Source organism: Tauraco erythrolophus, chromosome 8 (genome assembly GCF_009769465.1).
Source record: "Tauraco erythrolophus isolate bTauEry1 chromosome 8, bTauEry1.pri, whole genome shotgun sequence".
Lineage (NCBI taxonomy): Eukaryota > Metazoa > Chordata > Aves > Musophagiformes > Musophagidae > Tauraco > Tauraco erythrolophus.
The window spans coordinates 24034682-24056950 of NC_141472.1; the positions used below are offsets into that span (position 1 = coordinate 24034682).

General features: G+C 35.0%; 1 protein-coding gene across 8 annotated transcripts in view; it reads right to left on the reverse strand.

Moving 5' to 3' along the window:
• Positions 1–22269, reverse strand: part of LOC104370831 (sodium channel protein type 2 subunit alpha) — a 54852-nt gene that overhangs the window by 14002 nt on the left and 18581 nt on the right. For 3 of the 8 annotated variants that reach the window (XM_086616142.1, XM_086616140.1, XM_086616141.1), the window contains exons 11-19: positions 21491–21838; positions 20353–20485; positions 18451–18689; positions 17361–17534; positions 15348–15704; positions 13262–13741; positions 2723–2843; positions 2198–2352; positions 1056–1229 (exon numbers count right to left, since the gene is read on the reverse strand). In XM_086616142.1, the coding sequence (XP_086472268.1) occupies positions 1056–1229; positions 2198–2352; positions 2723–2843; positions 13262–13741; positions 15348–15704; positions 17361–17534; positions 18451–18689; positions 20353–20485; positions 21491–21580 (1923 nt within the window). In that variant the 5' untranslated portion in view covers positions 21581–21838. Of the gene's footprint in view, positions 1–1055; positions 1230–2197; positions 2353–2722; positions 2844–13261; positions 13742–15347; positions 15705–17360; positions 17535–18450; positions 18690–20352; positions 20500–21457; positions 21839–22269 lie in introns of all 8 variants that reach the window. The other 5 variants (XM_009980103.2, XM_086616139.1, XM_086616144.1 and 2 more) reach the window with 3 other exon arrangements.

Below are 22269 nucleotides of genomic sequence, written 5' to 3' on the forward strand. Positions count from 1 at the left end.
GTCATGATAATTTACAGATCTGATGATTGAGCCAGTAAGTGTTTTACAAAGGTACAGACTCAACCACAGAACACTAAGTGTGCATACAGTCATGTTTTATCATAGGATCTGCAATGCTGCTATGGATTTAAAAGTTATAAAGTTTACCAAGCTCTGTATAGTAAAGAATTCATGGAATATCATATTGTAGTTTTAGGGAGATACATGGTGATTTCTATAGAATTCTGCTGCTTTTCGGAATGAGCGAACAAGTGACTCAAGACACATTCTTACCTTGCATTCCATGGGAATTACATATGTGGAACTAAGAGATGCCCTATTAGCATAGACAGATGTAGTCAGGCTATTGGGGATGGAAGGGAAATGAATGTCTGCTATATGGTTAAAGATCTGTATAGACTTCTATTTATGCTACTCAGTACTGTGCATACATTGTTGAGCATGTAAACTTGAAATTATAATGTGCTTCTCACTAGGTCTCCTTCAGACAATGTGTATCTGCTCCTTGGTGGTGCAGCCTTTTGGAAATAATTTGAGAACCAATTCTAAGCGAGCTCATCTACAGTTCTCCAAGTGGCTCTTTAAGGTCACCCATATGATGCAGTGAAAAGTGCAGAGTACTGAATAGTAGAATGGAACTGAAGAGTTCCTAGCAGTATTTTCCTTTCATATTACACAGAGTAAGTGACAGGACACTTAAAGTAATTCATTAGAATGTTAGAAACCTTTAAAGAAATTGCTTTGAAACATTTAAATTCCATATACAGTAAAAGTGAAGAGGATGAACAGCATCCTCTCCACACCATGAAAAAAAGTAGTAAAAAGTATCATTTAAATAAAGCATTACAACTTAATAAAACTAGAGAATATCAGCAAAAAATCTCTAAAGTAATAATATATCTAAATTTTTTCCTGAACAGCATTAAAAACTATACCACAACATTAGTTTTAAAATAGAGTTCCCATTGAACAGAACAGAAAACTTAATATTTTCTGAAAACGTAATATTCTGATTTTTAGAGCCTGTCATACAGGACGTGAAAAAGAATACATACATCAACAATCAGGAAGTCCAGCCAGCACCACGCATTAGTGAAATAGGTTTGAAAGCCATAAGCCACCCATTTTAAAAGCATTTCCAGAATGAAGATATAAGTAAAAACTTTGTCAGCATATTCCAGCATGGTCTTGATAGTTTTTCGTTGCTCTATGTATATATCTTCAAATGCCTGTGAAAAAAAATTTTGAAGATATAATCAAATGTCTTGCAGCGTGGTATATAGCAGCCAAGAAAGAATTTGAATTAGAAAGATATATGTGATGATAAGGCATATATCCTTCCCTCGAGCACAGCTTTTTCTTTCACTCCATATTGTAGTCTTTTCATAAAGCTGGGTTCAAGCGCAATATTCAGCTTTCAGCTGAGCTGAACAGTGATCCAGGAAACTTATTCTCCAAATCTCATTTTAATTAATTTCCGTGGACAGCAGTGGCTTACTGACATAAGGATTTCCTTTGTGGCAGTTACCACTTTTTATCAAAATTGTATGAGGAATTTAATAATGACTCTGTGATATAGAATTTTTGAGGAACTAATAATTGAAACCAAACTATACACACTAACGCACAGAGCAATCCTGAACAGAGATTAATAACTCTCTTTTCAAAAGAGAATGTCTACATTGACAGTGAATTACTGTGCATTGACCCAAGTGTAGCAAGTACACTACAGTTTGCTCCTGCTATGAGGAACTAATTACTTCAGCACACCTGATTTAACTTCAATCTGCTAAAATACCTGATGGAATCATGTTGGCACCTTACATCTCAGTTTGACAATTCAAGTTCCTGTTGATAAGTTCCTAGCTCAGCTGTGGTTTATTTTAAATGTGTATAAGACAAAAAAAAACACCTATTATCATCAATATGAAGACATGTGAATACCAGTCTGATATAACAAATATCTTATTTCCATTAACACTACATTTTGAATTTGCTAAACCATTTGTTTCATAGCCTGTGAGCAAACTCTTACATATCCTACAATACATGTCAAATACTTGTTGATATATGTTGGCATTAGAACATTTATGAATTGGATATTAAAATCCGATATGTTACCTGCAGCTATATAATTAACTGTAATTCTAAATGCTTGCTGCTTAAAATAGACACAGTAGTTCCACACTGAATTTACCAGAGCACCACTGCTGAGGAGAATCATGAAGACAATGAAGGTCTCAAACCAGTTGTGTTCAACGATCTTATAGCAGGTTTTCCTAAGATTCCACCAGATTTTCCCTTTCCCATCTTCTACACTGACTTGACAGCATTTGAATCTCCGCACACAGCCTAAGTGCAATAATAAATTTCGCAATGTCAGAATAAGGTAAATATTTATCAGGAATCACAATGAACAGAAGTCATTTGGCCTATTTCAGTAATACTGCAATAGATGTTTTAAAATAAGTATCTCCTATTTGATTATTTTTGTTTCAATATTTGAAGTTAAAGCTTTGTAACTCTTGTAATACCTTCCAAGGAGAGAGAGCAAGCAAGAGAACAGTACATCTGTGGTAGTACCTCTGAAAGAGTTACCACTACAAACAGAAAATACAACTATAATTACAAATCTTATTTTTGATTTTGAATAAAAATAAGAGTCCAGCCCAAATCAACAGAGTTAGGTCTAATCACCTTGCATGTATTTTGCTTCACCTACCTTCTGTGAAACAAGCCTCTGGCTCCAGAGCTTCTTCAGGTTCTGCTTCTGGCTGTTCCCCTTCTGGAGGTAGTCCGATATCAACTGTGCTGCCTTCTGATGAACTGGATGCATTTAATTTCTGTGAATGAAACCCCACATAATTATTTTTTTCAATTTCATTTATTTTGAATAGAAGTTCACGTTTGAAACGCATACCAAAATATTTTGCATATATTCCGTGCTCTGACATGAAAATAATTTCTTATCTACAATCTATAATGCCAAATTGCTCTACTACAGGTGAGGTCACAAGATTAGAAACTACATCATGTGCATTTTCCCTATTGAAAATATTTTTATATTTTCATACAAGGAATTGCTGAAATTATTAGACTACTATTCTGAGCCACACATGAGAATTTCGAAATGAAATTTCAGTAAGTTAGGAATTGGTGCCTTCCACACTTTGTACTGCTTAATTATTCCAATCATGTGGCTGCATTTTAGATTACGATTCAGATAGCATTTGTTAATACAAATGATTTTCCAACGTCATGACCAAACCAACAGCAAGCTGCACAGATGTATTTTCATGTCTCAAGTAAAAGTTATTCTATCAAGTCTGTAAAATCTAAAAAGTTTGACTATAAACTTTTCATTATCATTGACATGAAAACACATGTTACGAGTTGTATAGGATAGTTTTAAGTCTCTTTATTTCCAAAAGAGTAGCACATTACTTTAAGAGCAGTAGCTGATATTTTGCATTCTCACTTGCCAATGCATTTTCTGAATTTATTGTGCATTTTGAAACTACTTATTACTTTGGTACAGTACACATATATGTCCAATAACTATAAAAGCCAAAAAAAAATCTTATTTTTGGAGGACTAAAGTGAAAACAAATGCTTTTAAAACAATACTGGCATAAAACAATAGTGCACCAATGAATCAGACTGATAATATAATACAAATGTTCAAAATGATTCTTTCGCACCATCACTTTATATTGGCAACAGACAAATATGAGTACTATAATAAGTAAAAGTAGTTTGATCACGGCATTCTATGATTCTTCTAATGTTATCACTATGTGGAGTATAACATCAGTAAAATGGCTGCATTGATAAGTAGCTAATTTTATAAAGGGAATGATGTAAGCAGATTTACAATACAGTCTATAGGGAATTAGTATTAGACAGAGAGATGGTCCGTGGTAACATCAAAGATACATCTTTGCTGACACTTAAAACTTAAGTTAGAGGCATTATTCCTTTAAAACATGTTTGACAAGCTCCAAATGCTATACTTTTTATTGTAAAGGAAACATAAATGATATTAGTATGTGAATACAGACAGTACCATAAGACTGTAATGGAATTTTACATTGCAGACAATATTAAGTTTTCTTCAAACAAAAAGAAGATTAATTCCTTTCTCCCCCACTCCGATTTTATCGAATCACACTGACAATATATCATGTTGTGATTTTGACATAGGCTTTACTTAGATTCCTGTGTACCATGGTACATTGTAGCCCACATTTTAGAGGAAGACCAAACAAATGGAAACATTTATTCTACGGTATATTATGCACATAATTTCAGTGATATCTGCAGACCTATTTCTTTTATGTTTCTTTGAAAATCTCAGCTTAAATATTCATGTCTCATGTTTGTGCATGAGCTTTAGCACCTATGAGGCTAGGTGCAATGTACAAAGACATGGATACACACTTCTCTGTAGATTATTATTTACAAATTTCTTATTGCAACATATTCAAATTATAGATAATGCATGGCAGTTTGGTCATTGTGGAATACTGCCTCTAAAATGAAGAAACTAGGAAGTATGGGAAAAATACTGTAGTCCATAAATAAGGACCACAGCATTTAAACATCAGTGGAAGTCAATAATCAGTTTGAGGAAAGGCCAGAAATACCATAAATGCAAGGTACATGCCGAAGAAATTTATATGTGGTGTTAAAAACTAATGTTTATCAATATAATACAGTAAATAATTTTTAAACTGAGAAGTGACTATCTGTATTATGTATAGTTATCTTAAAATGTTGCTTGCATCATTCCGATCTAGACAGCATTTCTAGCAGAATGCTGTAGTAAGTAGCAGAGCAAACAAAAATTATGAACTGATTAAACCATAAGTTTGAAAGACCTACTGTCCATTCTTTTACAGAAAAAATGAAGATTTCAGTAATTCAGATATTACACAGTTAGTTTAATGAGCACGTTAATTTTAAGAAGGTGTAATGAATTCCTATTACTGAAATTGCATAAGACTTAACAGTTAACTCAAGAGGGAAGATTAGAGATATCCAATATAAGGAACGATCAGAAAGATCAGGCATAATAGGTAGAAAATGATACAGTAGAACAGGCAATTATCAGGAACATCAGAAAGCCATCTTTATTTATGTTGGGCAGTATGTATGGTGAGTTGTATCTTAGAAGTCCCTTCTCACTGAAAATCTGGTATGCTTCTTTTAAAGAGCTGTAATATTAATCACAAGAGTTAAGCTAAAGAGAAAAATTCTAAATTGAATCAACAGCAGCTGATACTTGAAACAGAACAATTAAATGCCTTATCTCACTGAGAATTCAGTTAGTCTTCTGTTGTTGAGGTAATAGAGTATTTCCTTAGCATGCTGTTCTGTTATACCTGAATTTAGCTCCAATCTGATTGTACATGAAGCATATTATAAAAATGATTCAATAAATTCAATCCGTAATAATTCTGTATCATTTGGGGAGGAAAAATTTAAAAAAAATCAACAGAAATCATTACCTTTTTGTTTGTTTCTTTGTTATTTTTAACATTGACTTTATTGTATGGCATTCTATACAATGTTTATAAAATTTAGTATGCATTACAAACAGCTAGAAAGGTTTTATGATACAAAACCTTAAGATTTTACCAAATCAGTTAAGTTCAGTATGCTAGGAAAACTTTTCAGTCACAATCATATATTTTTTCATAGCAAACTTCTGCTCTGGTATAAAGCAACTGACCCGGGGATGCTGTACTGATTTCTATGTATTCCACACAAAATCACCTGAGAATGAAACATGTTATTGCCGATTATGTTCTGTCCATATGCTTTAAAACATAGGAATACTTTTCCTACCACTTACTATGACTTGCCAGTGTTCACACATACGGAATCCAGCTGGATGGCTAGGCTACCCCTGCCTGCAGACCCTGATATGTTAGGCATGCTGCATATGTCCCAGTTCTTTACCTTAACAAATCTCAGAGTTACCTTTTTACCTGATAAATTCTTCTCTGCTCACCAGCATTACAAAAACTGGATTTAGGCAGTGCTATGTACTTAACACATATATAGCTTTTTTTTTTTTTTTTAAATGAACCTGTAGAAATAAAATAATCATCAAACCCAAATGTTGTCTTTGATGTAACATTAAGTCCTTTTTAAGTCTTTTTTATACCATGTTTCTGGGCTTCAAAAGTTTTCAGTCACCCAGATTGTAAGAGACTTATCAGGGTCAAGTACTAGACACTATTCGAGAGTTATTACATTAGATATTTTCTGAATAGTATGCTAAGGAAATTATTCTCAGAGAAATCTACTTTTCCAAACCTCAGAATATACATTCTGCATCTCCTTTTCACAAAAGACAATAAGGGGAAAAAAGTACTTACATGGTTCTAAAGCAGCAATATACTGATTATTATAGAGATTTATATATCTTTTACATCACATCCACCAACAGCATTGCCAATCATGCTTTAGTCAGCAATACAGTACAATATGAGATACAGATTTTAGTTTAGCTTTCAAGATAGAAAACAAAAGTGGAAAGCAGCTTGCCTACCAGAGCAGCATTGCAAAAAGCAGCAGCCAAGATTAGGTCAGGAAGTTTTTGACATAATTACTTTCTGAACCTCGACAACATCTCATAGATTCATACAATTCTGCTTCACTTACAGCCAGGCCACTTTGAGCTTCTAACATTTATTTATTTGTTTGTTTCCAAGATGATTACTTGAGAGTAGCTGAACAGCTCTCAGTTAAACATTTTTAACAAAGCCTGAAATTTCATGATCGGCCAGGATGCCACTAATAGCTGTTGAAATCAGAATTTAAGGGACTGAAGGAGCAAAGAGCAGAACAGACATGAGCAGTAAGATGGCACCAAGAGAAACCACCATTTTGCTTTTGCTTTTAATTTTACTTCCTCCCAAATACCTGTGAAAATGTTAAATAATGGAAATTATATGGTTTTTATTTTCTCAGTGCTGTTTGGCTGTCAGTATGAAAATGAGATGTTCTGTGATATAAATGCAGTATTATAACCAAACTTATCCAGTCTTTTTCAGTACAGCTATAAAGTTGACCAAGGGGTGAATATCGTTGTAGTTCCACTGATATCATTAAGTGGAATCTGGATGTCACTCTTTCTAGTGCTTATACAGTCAGGCATAATAACTCTATCAGTTCAAAAAGACAGACCATTGTAAATCAAAGCAAAACAATTCTGTGATGACTATTGTCTGCAAATACTGCAAAAAAATAGAATCCCTAAATTATAGTCCACTCTGTACTTTATTGCTATTCATAATTCCTTTGAACTACTTATTTATGAGCATTTGATAAATGCAAATATCTGCAAGAATGTTGGATGAAAGCAAAAGCATCATAAGCAGCAGTGGAAATATTTGCAAAAGCACTCCCGCTGGAAGCTACTTTAAAAGGCTCTTTAACTCACACAAGCAATAGTGAAAGGATATTTCTGAAACAGAGCAAAGGACTGCTGTTTGTAAGGATTAATTAAGCGAATTCTAATTAATTCCAATATTAACAACTTAATATCATCCACTATGAATCACAATATGCCAATACAATGTGACCAATTCACAGTCGAAAGCCTAAATTCTTCAGAATATCAAGGGGTTTTGAATTATGAATACTTTAAAATCAAAATATGACTTATCAGATAAATTATTTCTTTACAAAACTTAAGACAAAAAGCTATGCAATAAGTATGTTTTAACTCTACTGATTTACCAAACTGAAAGCAGCATCATACAACTATGGTGTTGTAAATATTATGGTAATGTTCCACAGGTGAGATGTAAATCATACTGAAGCTGAGGACCTTTTGGTCCAAAATGAGTAGCTTATTTACTAGACTGCTGAACTTCATATATTACTGATAAGATGAGAATAAGTTCAAGTTTCTCAGGGCAGACAGTTTTAGGGGAGGCAGTCAATTTGAGAGCATAAATTAAAGAGCTATGGTAAGAGTGAATTGGGCCAGATCTTGCTATCAGTTTTCTCTTTGCACCTCTACACTTGTAAGTGTGGGCGTAAGTAAGAGCAGAACTGATCTCTGAATGTTTAATCAGCCAAATACCAGTTTTGTATGAGGTTTTTTAACCAAATGATAGTCACATGCTTTGACTGTGGAAATTAAATGAATTTCATGCTCGATGTTGCTTCAAGTACTGCATATTAATCTCCAAAATAACTAAATGTTTATACAAGTACTGAAGAAAAGCATTTCTAAGAAAAAAAAATGCGAACAATAAACGTGACTATCATGAGTTTGCACGTTACCTCCATTATAAGCTAAAACACAGTAGTATGAAAGTTTTCCAAAACAGTTAGCAGCCTTTCGTTATCAACACAATTTACAGATGGACTTATATCAGGTTCTGATGAGAAACATAGCTTACATGTTACATATTCTATCTTCCTTCAAAAGGAAAGAAAACCCTTCAGAAATAGAATCCTGTAAACTTTACCATCAAGACTGGGAAAGGCACATAGCATGCACTGCAAAATACTATTAAAATATCATGGTATCTATAGCATCTGAACCACAGAAATACTGGGGCTGCCAGTCTCGCCTGACCATGCTGTGATGCGAGTCCCGTGACTCAGCAGAGAGCAGCTGTGCGTTTTGTACTTTATTGCGATGAATGGGACAGGATCATAGCTGAAGAGCATGCAGGCCAGTCAATACCCGTTAAAAAGTGAGTATATAGTATATACATATAGATGTATAACTTGCTTAGGTAACCTGTGTAAAATTGGTGACACGATGCTCTGCCTCGCTAAAAGGCACCAGAGCTGCCCGCTTGACTGATCCAGCTTGGTTCTACTCCTGTGAGAAGTAAGAATGGTAGGAAATGAAGTTCAGGACACAGCACCTCTGCTTTTTTGCACTGAATACTGCTTAAAGTAAAATACACATTATTAAGGTGTCTGCAACAGCATTAGGAGATCCCATATCTTTCAAGGCATTTAAATTATCTTGTAACTTGGTATATCTGGGTGTAATTACTAGCCTAAAAGTTACTCTTAGCATTAAAATCTAACTATTACACAGCTATACATGCACTACAAAGTTTTCTATATAAACCATCCCCGTAGTACTTAAGGACCTAAAAAGGAAAAATTATTTTTATGGCTTCTACACTGAATAGCAGTAATGCAGCTCAGGTCCATGGACCTTTATGTACAGGACAACAGACTCAGCACAGTGGCCTCATATTTGTTAATGGCCCTACTTCCATGGTAAAGTTTTATTTAGGATTTGTTCTCCAATTCCCTTATTACATTGTATTCCCCCTCTACCATTCTTATGGACACAATTACTTCTGGTTTAGGTTTCAAGCAATTTTCTAGAAAATTCCTTGTAAACTCACACCTACTAGTATGTACAATATTGAATGTGTTGTTTCTGGAAAGGCATAATCTAGTTAACATTTCTATCAAAATACTGAAAAGATGTACTTTCTAATAAAGAATTCACCAAACATTACTATACTTAATTAAAACTTGCTAATAAATTATAATTACTTTGCAGAAATTCAGCTCGTTGTCCTATGCCGCAGTGAATATGTGCATGTGTACACACAGAGAAAAGCAAAAGCACACAGACATACACTTGTCAGCACCTGGCTATCTTGTACAGTGTTCTCACAGCACATGGATGCCTAAGTCGCCTTTCATTTGGGACACTGCTAATTGAACTTGGTTTGGTGGCAGTTTCTAAGTTCAGCTCTTTTAATTTGGGGTATAAGCAGTGAGGTGACAGGTGAATCAATACTCAGCAACAGCAGAATCGTATAAATGGGAAAACATGAGAGGGCAGAAATGTGAGGCACATTATGGCATGACAAAAAGAAGAAGCCTTGAACAAAAATCCCTTTGTAGTCACTTTTTTTTTAATTTAAAAAATGCTGTCTTTTGCTATGGATCATTCTCATGGCAGGAGTGTTGTTCCTGTGACTAATAAGCCATCACTCTTCTCTATGTCAAAAACCATAGAGGAGAAGAATTCCCTAGTGAAGACTAGGAACTGGGATTATGATAAAAAAAAGCACTTTTGTGATTAAAAGCTATTTGAAATATAGACACTTAAATAAGAAATACGCTCACAATGTCTTTGCTTAACTGTTGTGTCTCTTTTGAGGATGCCTGAAATTTGTAAACATTTCCCTTCAATTTTTCACCTTCAGCTTCTGTAAGATTATGAAATTTTGGTCCAGAATATGCTCAGAAGGGTTTCAGGCTTGACCAGTCAAAACTGCTTGGCATTAGCTTATTCCTCACTGAATATGCATTTCTTTGTCTTACCAGCTCATCAGTTTGCAGTTTCTGAAGCATGATTAACACACACGTTTACAGGATTAAGTGCACCCAAGAATGCAGTGAGGACGCTGTTTTCTTTTAAATTTTGTATCTGGAGGAGAAAGCCTTTCTTTTATGGCAGAAGCTTAATGACTGGAGTTCATGTCTCAAATGCATGGTAATCTGCTTTAAAATTTTCCCTATAGGAATTCAAACCAATATTTTTGTCACCTTATAGAATAACCCAATCGGGGTTCTTCCACTGGGAAAAAGAAAGATTTGGCTAATGAAGACAGTCAGCAGTCATACCATCCTGTTACACAGTGAAAAAATAGATGCACCATTGTCATTGTGGTCATACTTAGCCCTGCTAACCACCAGCCTATGGGTTTGAATAAGGTACATCCTCCATATCTTCCACTGACATAATGCTCTTGGGCAGTAAATAGTTAAAAGACTGAGTGGACTAAAAAAAAAAAAAACAACGCCAAAAAAATGCAAAAGGGAGAACGTTGGTGATCACAGAATTCGTACGGGAAATTCAGGATTTGGTCCCTATTTCAAGGCAGATTCTACATTTTAGCTGCTGACTACTATCTGTTAAAAAAACATAAACACATTTTGTAGCAGGGAAAGATGTCTTTCTCAAAACAGATGCCTTTATCATTAGGCACTACCAAAAGTCATGTTCCTTCTTACTACCACTGTTCAGTGAATCACAAATTATCTTCTGCACAACAATTGTAGCTTCAGCATAAGAAATGGAGAATACTCCGCTAGTACAAAACAGTCCTGTGATTACATTTTTAAAAACAGATTTCAGCAGCTAATTAATCTAATAATCACTAATGAAAATATTTAAATTACTTCTTTCACAGTCATTTTAATGACATATAGTATTTAAATTAGTAGAATCCAATTACACTTCCAAATTACCTGTTGCAGGGAAGTTGCCAATTGAAAATTATCAGCACTATAATCTATTTTGATAAAATTTCAGTTAATATGTACATAATTTCATAACCTTTAAAAAAAGAACAAGCACAGGAAAAGCATATAGTACAATTTAAAACATGGTTTACTACTACCGTGAGCAGTGGTAGTATCAGAATCAGAAACATTAAACTGATATGGATGGGAGCTCAAAATAAGAAGTGAAGAGAGGAGAGTTTTCCTGAGTGCATATTGGTTGTACCAGGACTTCACAGTCAACATATCAGACTGTATCTGTGTCAGATTTTCTTTCAGTGTCATTCATACAGTAATATAATCTGAAGCATCATTGCCAGTCACAATATATCTGCAGAATAAACTAACAGGCATTTAGAATGTTTTATGAAAAATGATAGGTTTAGCACCCTTGAAACTGATAGAGATACTATACTAACTTTACGGACAAATACAGAATGACAGATAGGTATTTGTTACTCCACCAAGATAGCAATAAATATTTTGTGATGAAGAAATCCAAAGTATTCTGTCTCCTAGTAATGAACTTTAACTTAAGAAACTTTATTCCCAAACTTTCAGTACATCCTCTGGCTATGACTAGTTGCTAAGCAGGGAAAAGGCTGAAAGTGATAAATGGACTTTAATATGATTAGTGGGTAAAAAAGAACAAACCCAGAAGGACCAGGCCTATACCAAGAAACTACATGATTTATAAAAAGACAGAAAAATAACCTGTGCCATTACTGTCATATGCAATCACTATGGATGATCTCGCTGATAGGTGGAATTTGACCAGATTAGCAGTAGAATTTGCTGTTCCTTTGGCAGCAGTAAGTTTTGAAACAGTTAACAATGGGACAATAGAACAATGGAACAGCAGAAGAATGGAAGAACAGAACAATGCACTAGCCCTGTGTGGTGTAAAGGTGCCTGAAGAAGATTCATTTTCTTATCCTGTGTACAAAGATTGAATGGAACCAACCAAAATCCTACATTCAGACAAAGAATCTTTCACCCTCTTTGTTACACAGAACAATTAAAGGTTAAACTACCACAACTTCTGTTTTCCTCTACACCCAAGTCATAGTTTAGAAGAATAAGACAAATACTAATACAAACAATCTGCAAAAAATAAATATTTTTAAAAGAACAATAAAGACATTTCTGATACGAAACAGGAAAATATTACTAAATATATGATGCAGTCTGTACAAAAAAAGATCTCAGGGTGAGAATTACTAGAATCTTATCCATATTCATATCCTCAGATTCAAATGCAAGGAAATCACTTACGAAAACTTTTATATTAGTTTATGTCTACACTGTAGGATGCAGTACTGTTCAGTAATACCCGTGCTAATTCTGAATGAAGTAGCATTGGTACTAAGCCTAGACTTACTTCACTTGAGGTGGTGTGCCTCCACCGTGTACAGCTGTGCAGGGCAGAGTACTGGGTTAACACAGGAATAGTGGCTTCAGCATCCTCAAGTGCTAGCTCAGATTTGTCCATTTGGCACCACATTGTGCCAGAAGGAGGTACACTTTATTATGCTCCCTGTAGGTAACAGATTCTAATATCTTAAATCTTTAAAAATAACAATGGGTAGCTGCATGAAAAGATCTTATATTGAGACATAAAGCTTCATAACTTTGTTGCACAACTCCCAAACATTTTGTAAGATTTTTGGTATCCAGGGCTAATAAATTGGTTCATATCCTTGTTAATGATTTAACTAAATAAAACAGAAAAAAGTATTAATTTTCAAAAAAAAATTGTCTTACACATCTTGATTATTACTGTAAACGCAATACTGTATTACCATCTCATTCAAAACCTGGAACCTTACATCAATTTACCTTAAATACCATTATAAGTTTGTATATACTGTTATACAGGAATTAAACAAAGATTTAAATTCAACACTAGTAACCTCAGGAAAAAAAGAAAAGCATCAGGGTATTTTAAATATAGAAATAGTCTTACCTCTTTGCTTTCTTCCAGGTCTGACTCGCTGCTGAACTCCTCTGTATTTAAATTTTCAAAATCTGATTCCCCGACAGCAATTGGAACTGTCACAGTGAGACTTGGATTGTTTATGAATGACATGTAATCACTTTCATCAACAACATATTTTTCCACGCTGCTGCCTATACCACTGGTAGTTCCATTCCCTTCTTTAACATAGGCAAGGTTTTTGCCTATATCTACTATTGTGTGGTTGGAAATACAGCTGTCTTTTTTGTTATTTAGGTCTTCAAGAGGTTTGATTTCATCTAAAACTTTCTGCTTTCTAACAAAGGCTTTTTGGATGAATTCACGCACTTTTCTCTTCACATAATCTATGCCTTTCTGAATCCTTGCCACAGCAATCTGTAGATTGTTCATTTCATTATCATCATCTGTAGCAGCGAGGTTGTCTGAACTAAATGAGCTCAGCAGCAAGGCCAAAAAGAGGTTGAGTACCTAGAAGACAGTAAAGAAAAGATACACTGGATCTCTTATTTTTAAGTCACGAAAGTAATTCCATTTTGGGTTGTTCAATATGATGTAATTTTTATTTCACAGCTAGCACTTTATTTCAACCCATTCTTGCTATTCTTTCCAGTCCATAATCCCTGTCCCCCATATTTTATTATAACTTGCCAAAAACATTTTTAGCTTGTTTAACTTGACTAATACAGGTGAAAATCTGAGCTGTTCCTTGACTTTCTCCTCTATACTGGAAGTAATGCAGGTCTGCTCCTCGAAATGGAGGATGACATAAGGAGGCAGGATATACCATAACGTAGTAATTCATGCAAGCTAAATCCGCTGTAGTGTTCATAGGCGAGGGGAACGCAGGCAGACTCCAGTCTTCTACAGTTCAACAGATCATAGTTTCAGTGTCTTTAATTCAGAATGTAATAAACATATATTTGCCAAGAATATATCAGTCTATTTTTGTTTTGGGTAGGAAAACTAGCTAAGAGATAAAGAGTCCACACATGTGATACACCTCAATTTTAGGAAACTCTTTCAGACTTTCTCGCATGACATTTGACAAACATACAAGAGAAATTTGGACTACATGTAATTATGACTGTGCAAAACTGATTAAAAATTATATTTAAATTATATTTATCAATTCTTCCTGTTCAAGTTTGCAGACTATATTAGGAGGTGTACCACAGAAGTCTCACATTAGTCTGGTTAAACTTGGTATTTACGCCTGTGGATAAGCATATTTATAAAATTTGTGGATGATACCAAAGAGAGAAGGGATGCTAGCACTCAACAGGGAAGACTTACAATTAGGCATAACCATGGTAAACTGGCAAAATGATTCAAAATCAATATGGCATCTAATTCTGAAGTATTAGTGTGGAAACGTTGGTTATGAAAAATGAAAAGTACATACACAGGTGTGAAAACTGGCAAGGTGGAAGCACTGCAGAAAAGGGCATAAAGGTTGTATCAGGAAAGCAATGCTGTTACAGAAATTTCATGTGTCATTTGGGGATGTATCACAGGAATATTGAGTGTAAGACATGGAAGTATAATTATTCCACATTGTTCGGTACTTGAGTGTCCATCCAAAATGCTGCTTGGGAAGAATTCAGAGGCCAGTAGCAAAAGAGATAAGTATTTTAGAAATCATCACCTATGAGAAAAAATTGAACGGCTAGGCTTATTTTGTTTCAGAAAGACTGAAAGTGGAAATAGTAAGCCTTTAAGTAATAAACATTGTCATGAAGACCAACTGTTTTCCATCACTATTCAGACCAGTCAGTTTAATTGGCTGTAAAAGGTGATTTAAGTTAAATGTTTTTTTTAAAGGCATTTTTAACTATAAGCATAATTCAGCGCTGATCTTACTGAAGACGTTATAAACTTACTGAAGATTTAAAAGAAAATATAGGCAAACATTTTTCATAAATGATCAAGGTATATTTGAACCTCGTTTAGAGAAAGCATAAATGAATTACATGATCTCCTAAAGTCCTTCTCCACTCTTCATCTCTAATTTCTCCATCATGAAAAATAGGAAATGTGTTCTAATAGTTTTACAAAATCCTCACTGATTACGTACCACTAGGTTTCCAATCACCATGACCATCATGAAGACCGTAAGGCACATAGTTTGGCCAGCAACTTCCATGCAGTCCCACATTGTTTCTATCCATTCTCCACACAACACTCGAAATACGATCAAGAAAGAGTGAAAAAAGTCTTGCATGTGCCAGCGTGGAAGTTCACAGTCGCTAGAGATCTTGCAGACACATTCCTTGTAGCTTTTCCCAAACAGCTGCATCCCAACCACAGCGAAAATGAACACAATGATGGCCAGTACCAGGGTCAGATTCCCCAAAGCCCCCACTGAGTTGCCAATAATCTTAATCAGCATATTTAGAGTTGGCCAAGATTTTGCCAATTTGAAAACTCGAAGCTGCAAAACAGAAGAATAGTATGCATTTACTCATATTACTAATTGTAATGAAAATATTGCTGTATATTTTGTATTTCAGTTACCCTGTGTCTAAATCATGTCTCATGTAACCTTTAAAAACTTCAGTTACAAAATTTATGTTTCCATTTCTTTGTACAATATAGACATCAGCATTTTTAAGTCCTGATTCAAGTAATAAAAAATCAAAAATACTGTGTCTATGCTCATTTCAATTACATTGCAATTATCGCAAAGTCTCTAGTTCACACTGCCTCTTTCAGTGACTTTAGATATCTATAAACAAGTTGTACTTGTTGGACAAGTTGGACAAAACAGTCTTTCTCCTTTAGTTAACTCTAAGACGATATTACTAAAAATAAACCAGCACATATGAAATGTGATCAGTTTAACAGGACTGTAAGTGTATAGACACTTCCAGATCTCTTTCACCTTAACTGGCAGAGAGATTAAAGAAATGGTTTTCCTAGAAAGGGTAACAGGTTAGAGTTGTTAATGACAAGTTACTCAGAAGTATCTTTAACAATATCTTTTCTGTCATTTAAAGTAAGCATAACATGTCTTAAAAACTTTGTCATACAACATTGAGAAAAACACACAGAGGTAAGTCTTATATTAAAGAACAAATTGAAACAGACAAAAATGAAATTATTTGGAACGATACAGCAAGTGTTCAGACAATTGAAAGAGGAGAATACTAAAAGGAATCTAAATCTAAATATCATGTCATGGAATGAGACATAAATAAAATACACAGATGCAAAGTTAAAAACAGAATTCTACTATTGAGGGAGAAGTCAATCCAGACCGATATTAGACTTTACGCAAAATCCAATATAATGCTATACAGAGAATCAGCAAATGGATGAATTTAAACCTCCTTTTTTAAAAGGGGTTTAGTTAACTTTTATTTAAAGTTAAACATTTTTTGCTTTAATTAAGGCAAAAGTTCAGCTTGATGACTAGAACTCTAGCTTCATGTCTCTTACTGTGTTGGTCTTTCAGAAGAGGATTTGAACATCAAATTGCATGCAAGCCTAGTCTTCAGCAAGACCAAGGTGTTTTAAGTCCTATTCATGACAGAGATATCTAATAACAGACAGAGAAATTGTAGTGACTTCTGAACAGAAAAGCTGTTAGACACTGGATGGACTCTTGCAGAGGATGGTAAGAAGAAGGCTGGTAGTGATGAAAAACCCCTATCCAAAGAAAAACTTCAACACTACTCTCTTCTAAAACTTAGTATGTAAGCAAACTGGTAATGGAAGTCCATCAGCTAAAACTGTCACTGAACTTTTATTAACTACGCATTTTTTATTCCCTCAACTTGGTAGGAAAAGACTTGAAAAGATACTGCTACTAAAACCAGTTAATCCTTAAAGCACACTCACTGCAACAACAGTATTTATGCTGACCATGTCTTGAAGAAGAAACAGACGTTACTAAGATCACATGTAAAACGAACCTAACATAATAGATACATGCCATCTAGTGGGTATGCAATTTAGTATTTTGTAAGTTCTTATGAAAAGATCATCTGTCTTAGCCAAATATATAATGTACAAATGAAAAATGCACAGCATACATGCACAAATACAAAAATATAACACAGAAACATATTTTATTTAGTATATTTACCAATCGGAATGATCGAAGGACAGATAATCCTTCTACATTTGCAAGGCCAAGCTCCATTAAACTAAGACTCACTATAAAACCATCAAAAATATTCCAGCCCTCTTGGAAATAATAGTAAGGATCCATGGCAATTATCTTGAGAAACATTTCTGCTGTGAAAATTCCAGTAAACACCTGCAAGGAAAGATAGTTTCTTACTCCAGTTTGATGAGAAAAATTTAAAAAAACCCCAACTAACGCTATCAACTTTTGGTAAGTTTTATCTCCAGCAAGCAATCCATGATAAATCTGAATATATTCTCTATATTGCCATACATTGGGATTAGGAATTATTCAGATTTGAAGCTTACATATGCATCACAATGTTTGATTTCCAAAGAAAAAGAGGTAAATGGGAAAAATATGGTTTTTATCTAGCGTGCTAATATACATGTATAAATACCAATACACAGAATCTCTTTTAAGGCTCGGTTTTTCCTCCTTAGATCTCTCTTTGCCCTTGGGACATCTTTTGCTTCCCAGGATAAAGATAAGTTTATGAGAGGGACAATTATTTTCTTAAGAAAAAAAAATATACTGAAAGTTGGGCAGAACTATTCTTCTTCAGGATGACCTGCAGAAGGCACTGTCATGCCACTTCACCACTTCCTGCAGAGTTGCAGTATATCTGTCATGCTTACATGGGTCTTTCTCCTCTACAGTTCCCTGAACACCCAGGACCTCAGGAGGTGCTAGTGAGGAGAGGAATAGGTGTGGGAATGGAACTGAAAGTTCTTATGATTTGTAAGTATCCATTATAGAAAAAATATTAGATAAATTCATCTAACCAGCTTCAATGACAGAAGCTGAAGGTTTTAAAAATCAAAATGCATGTTGACTCAGTAAATCTTACTATATTTTGCTACATAAAGCAAGGCAAAATCCAGAAATGTCAACAAAGAAGGAATCAGTACAGCTTAAATTTAAATTCAACCATCTCAAGCCTATAGATATCTAGTAAATATTTTCTTTTAAACATATAACATAGGTCACAGAAGAATTATTTAAGAAAAATGCATTTGACATACATGGTACATCATGAAAGACTTACAAGATTTCCTACTGAAAGCACACCACTAAACTGTTCTGTCATTGGATAGTGCTCCATGGCCATGAACAGGGTGTTTAGGACAATGCAGATAGTAATGGCCAGATCAACAAATGGGTCCATCACAATCAAATTTACAATATGTTTGACTTTCAGCCAGGGAGTACAGCAGTCCCAGATCAAGCAAGTGTTAGCAAATTTATACCAGCATGGTGGGCACTTCTGTCTGGATTCTTCCAGTTCTAGAGAGAGAAACAAAAATAACATTTTAAACATATCTCTTTATTGCAGTATGACCTGGATATTTCCTTGAGGCCTAAATGCTGTTTTCCAAGGTACTGTTGATAAACAGTGTTGATATTGTAGACCTTTTGAAACAGCGCTACTGTCAGTCAAAAGAAACGACAATTAAGAATACTCTGACCCACTATGTTTTAAATTTGATGTAAAAAGAATACTAAATATTTAATAGATAAAAATAACCATTCACAAGCAAACACTACATAGGATGCAAAATAGTTATCTGTCTCAGAAATCTGGCGTACAGGCTGTGAAATAAGTGGATTGAAAGCAGCCCTGCAGAGAAAGACTTGGGGGCATTGGTTGATGAAAAACTGAATATGTGTGCTCACAGCCCAGAATGCCAATCTCATCCTGGGCTGCATCAAAAGAAGCATCAAAAGCTAGCAGGTTGAGCAAAGTGATTCTCCCCCTCTGCTCTGCTCTCGTGAGACCCCATCCGGACTACTGCATCCATCTCTGGAGTCCTCAGCACAGGAAAGACACAGACCTTTTGAAGCTGGTCCAGAGGAGCGCCATGAAGATGATCAGAAGGCTGGAGCACTGCCCATATGATGACAGGCTGAGAGATTTGGAGTTGTTTCAGCCCAGAGAAGAGAAGGCTCCAGGAGACCTTATTGCAGCCTTCCAGTGCATAAAGGGGCCTACTGGAAAGACGGGGAGGGACTCTTTATCAGGGAGTGTAGGAATAGGATGAGGGGTAATGGTTTTAAACTGAAAGAGGATAGATTTCAATTAGATATAAGGAAGAAGTTCTTCATTCTGAGTGTGGTGAGATACTGGAACAGGTTGCCCAGAGAAGTTGTGGATGCCCTGTCCCTGGAGGTGTTCAAGGCCAGGTTGGATGAGGCTTTGAGCAATCTGATCTAGGGAAAAGCGTCCCTGTCCATGGCAGGGGGGTTGGAACTAGATGATCTTTAAGGTCTCTTCCAACCAAAACCATTCTATGATTCTTTACATAGAATGAATAAAATATTTAAAATTTTCTTCATGAAAGATAAACATTTAGAACAACCTTGAAGTCAGACAACTATTTAGACAGTATTATGGTCCACATGTGTAAAACTGCTCATTATTACCTTCCCATTTGCTATTTTGGGCATAGTCATTTAAGCCTCAAAGTAATGTTTTGTCCTTTCTTACAAGTAGTTGCTTAATTCCATCATTCAGATTCATTGTATTTAGCCTTACAGAAAAAAAAAAAAAGTGATCCTTCATTTGTGAAATAGCATGTCTACTGAATCAGTAGAAGGGGATTGTTCTACTGCAAGAAGCACAGGTGTTTCAGTAATCTGAAAAGAGCTTTTATTCCAAAACGTAACTTCTCTAGAGAAACACTGCATTGATCAATTGCTTTCTGCTTGCATTTAACTTGGAAGTTTGCTACTTCTGCCTCAAACCTATGCGTATATTGAAAGCTTGACTGCTTTTTCAAATATATCAGTCCATCTTTAAAAAAAAAAAACACCTACCTCTATACACAAATCTCATCTTGCTTTACCCTTTAGACTGAAATAGCTGCCTTAAACCACCACTACTACTTAATGTATCATACATTTAATAACACTTTATGGCATTGCCATACAAAAATTCTATGTTACATACCTTCCATTGTGTTTGTAAGCATGCTGGCTATACTCATTGCTCTTTGCCTTGCACTAGGATCTGTTAGGTAGTCCATAGGAACATGATAAGAACTAGACCGTCTCTTTCTTAAGTCAGTTTCTGTAGTAGTGCCCTGAAAATAAAACACTGATAAAATATTGATAGTTCATTTCATAACATTGTAAATTATTATAAAAGTATAATTGTTTAAGATACTCTGCTGTCCTGCACCATGCTCTTTGTCACCGTTTTGCAATAGAGTAATGTATGCCTAACTTTGTAGATATCAAATAGTCAAATACATCAGTAGGATTGCTCTTGTGCTTAATGAATATGTTTTAAAGTATTTTACTGAAATAGGGCTGAGACATTAGAACAGATTTTAGACAATAAACACTTTTTAGACTATAAAGTTCCACAATGTTTGTCAATGAGCTCTGCTGTAAATATCTTTCTAATTAGGCAGTAAGTCTTTTTCTAAACATGAAAATGCATAGCCCGCACAGCTGGCAGTAAAAGCACAAAGAGTAAGTGTATTTTCTTAAGATAACTCTTAATTTAGAAAAAATTATCAATTTCCTAGCACATGTTTTCAAATAAAATAAAAGAAAAAATGTAATAATGTTGACATCTCCAAAAAAAAACCACCTAGAAAAATAAACCATATGACAGGAACACTATCACAACCCATATAAGTTGCACTATCAGTATTATATCAAAAGTTTCAGATATGGTCAGTGGGAAGTTAAATACTCATTTAATATATTCCATTAAATCAATATAATTTTTTTTTTCATTTTGATATCCTGTCTGATATATAAATACAGACTCTTCCAGTTCAGTGTTCAGTTAGCATAGTGAATCAGTGGCTATAAGACTTACATACGCTACATATATTCAATGGTTTACTACGCTATTCTGTTAATATCCAGTAAATTAGCATTTATTTTCAGTTTCTAATTTAGCTTATAACTGGAATATATGAAAGGAGCATTCACAGCTTGGTCAGAAAGGGAATCATTCCCAAGTGACTAAATTTTGTTGAAACAGTAGCTGATCATACAGGGAGAGGACATCATGCCTGAGCTATTGCAGACTTTCTTACATTGCTAGCAGTGGCTGCTTTATCAATCATCACCTCTGGCAGAAGCTGTCCAGTAGGTGATGTCAGAGCTGGTGGCCCACCGACTAAAGAAACGACTCCATTGCAATCCACAGTGCTGTGCATCTTCCCGTTCGCTGGAAGTGGAGGTACTGTCCTGGATGACCTACTGGCTTGACTAATGTTACTGTTGCGTCGTTCACCGTGTCTATGAGGAACAAAGAGAGAATCTCTTCTGCTCTCATTGTCTTCAAAAGTGCTGTGCTCATCATCAGCAAAGTCATTTTCTGATCCTACATCCTTTGCTCGACCTCTGAAGCTGAAAAGACTTGTTCTGCTATTGCGCCTTGGGGAAAACAGGGAGCCGCGAATGCTCAGCAAAGACTGTAGGCAAATAAAAACAATGATTATGAGATGAAAATCCTTTTAAATATAATGTTTTCATACAGGGAAAAAAGCCACAGTGTTAATACGTCTTAAAGGGTAAGGTCATCTACAAAGAAATGAACTGGTACAGTCCCCCCACCAATACACTCCCTTTTGGATAGTAAACAAAGAGCACGTAAGTGACAGACAAAGACTAGTTATTTTACTGCTTTGGATATATGATATCAATTGGTTTAATCAGAGTTAAAGAAACTGCTTGACAGAATTGTTTTCTCTGCCATTCTGCCTGTTTTATTACCAACTGTTCATAAACTGAGCAAGCACATCTAGACACTATTTACCCCAGGTTGGCATTAGTCTGACAGGCTGAGTAAACAAAATTTTAGACAAATTTCCTGTGACTCAGACTGCACATAGAGGTAGCTCCC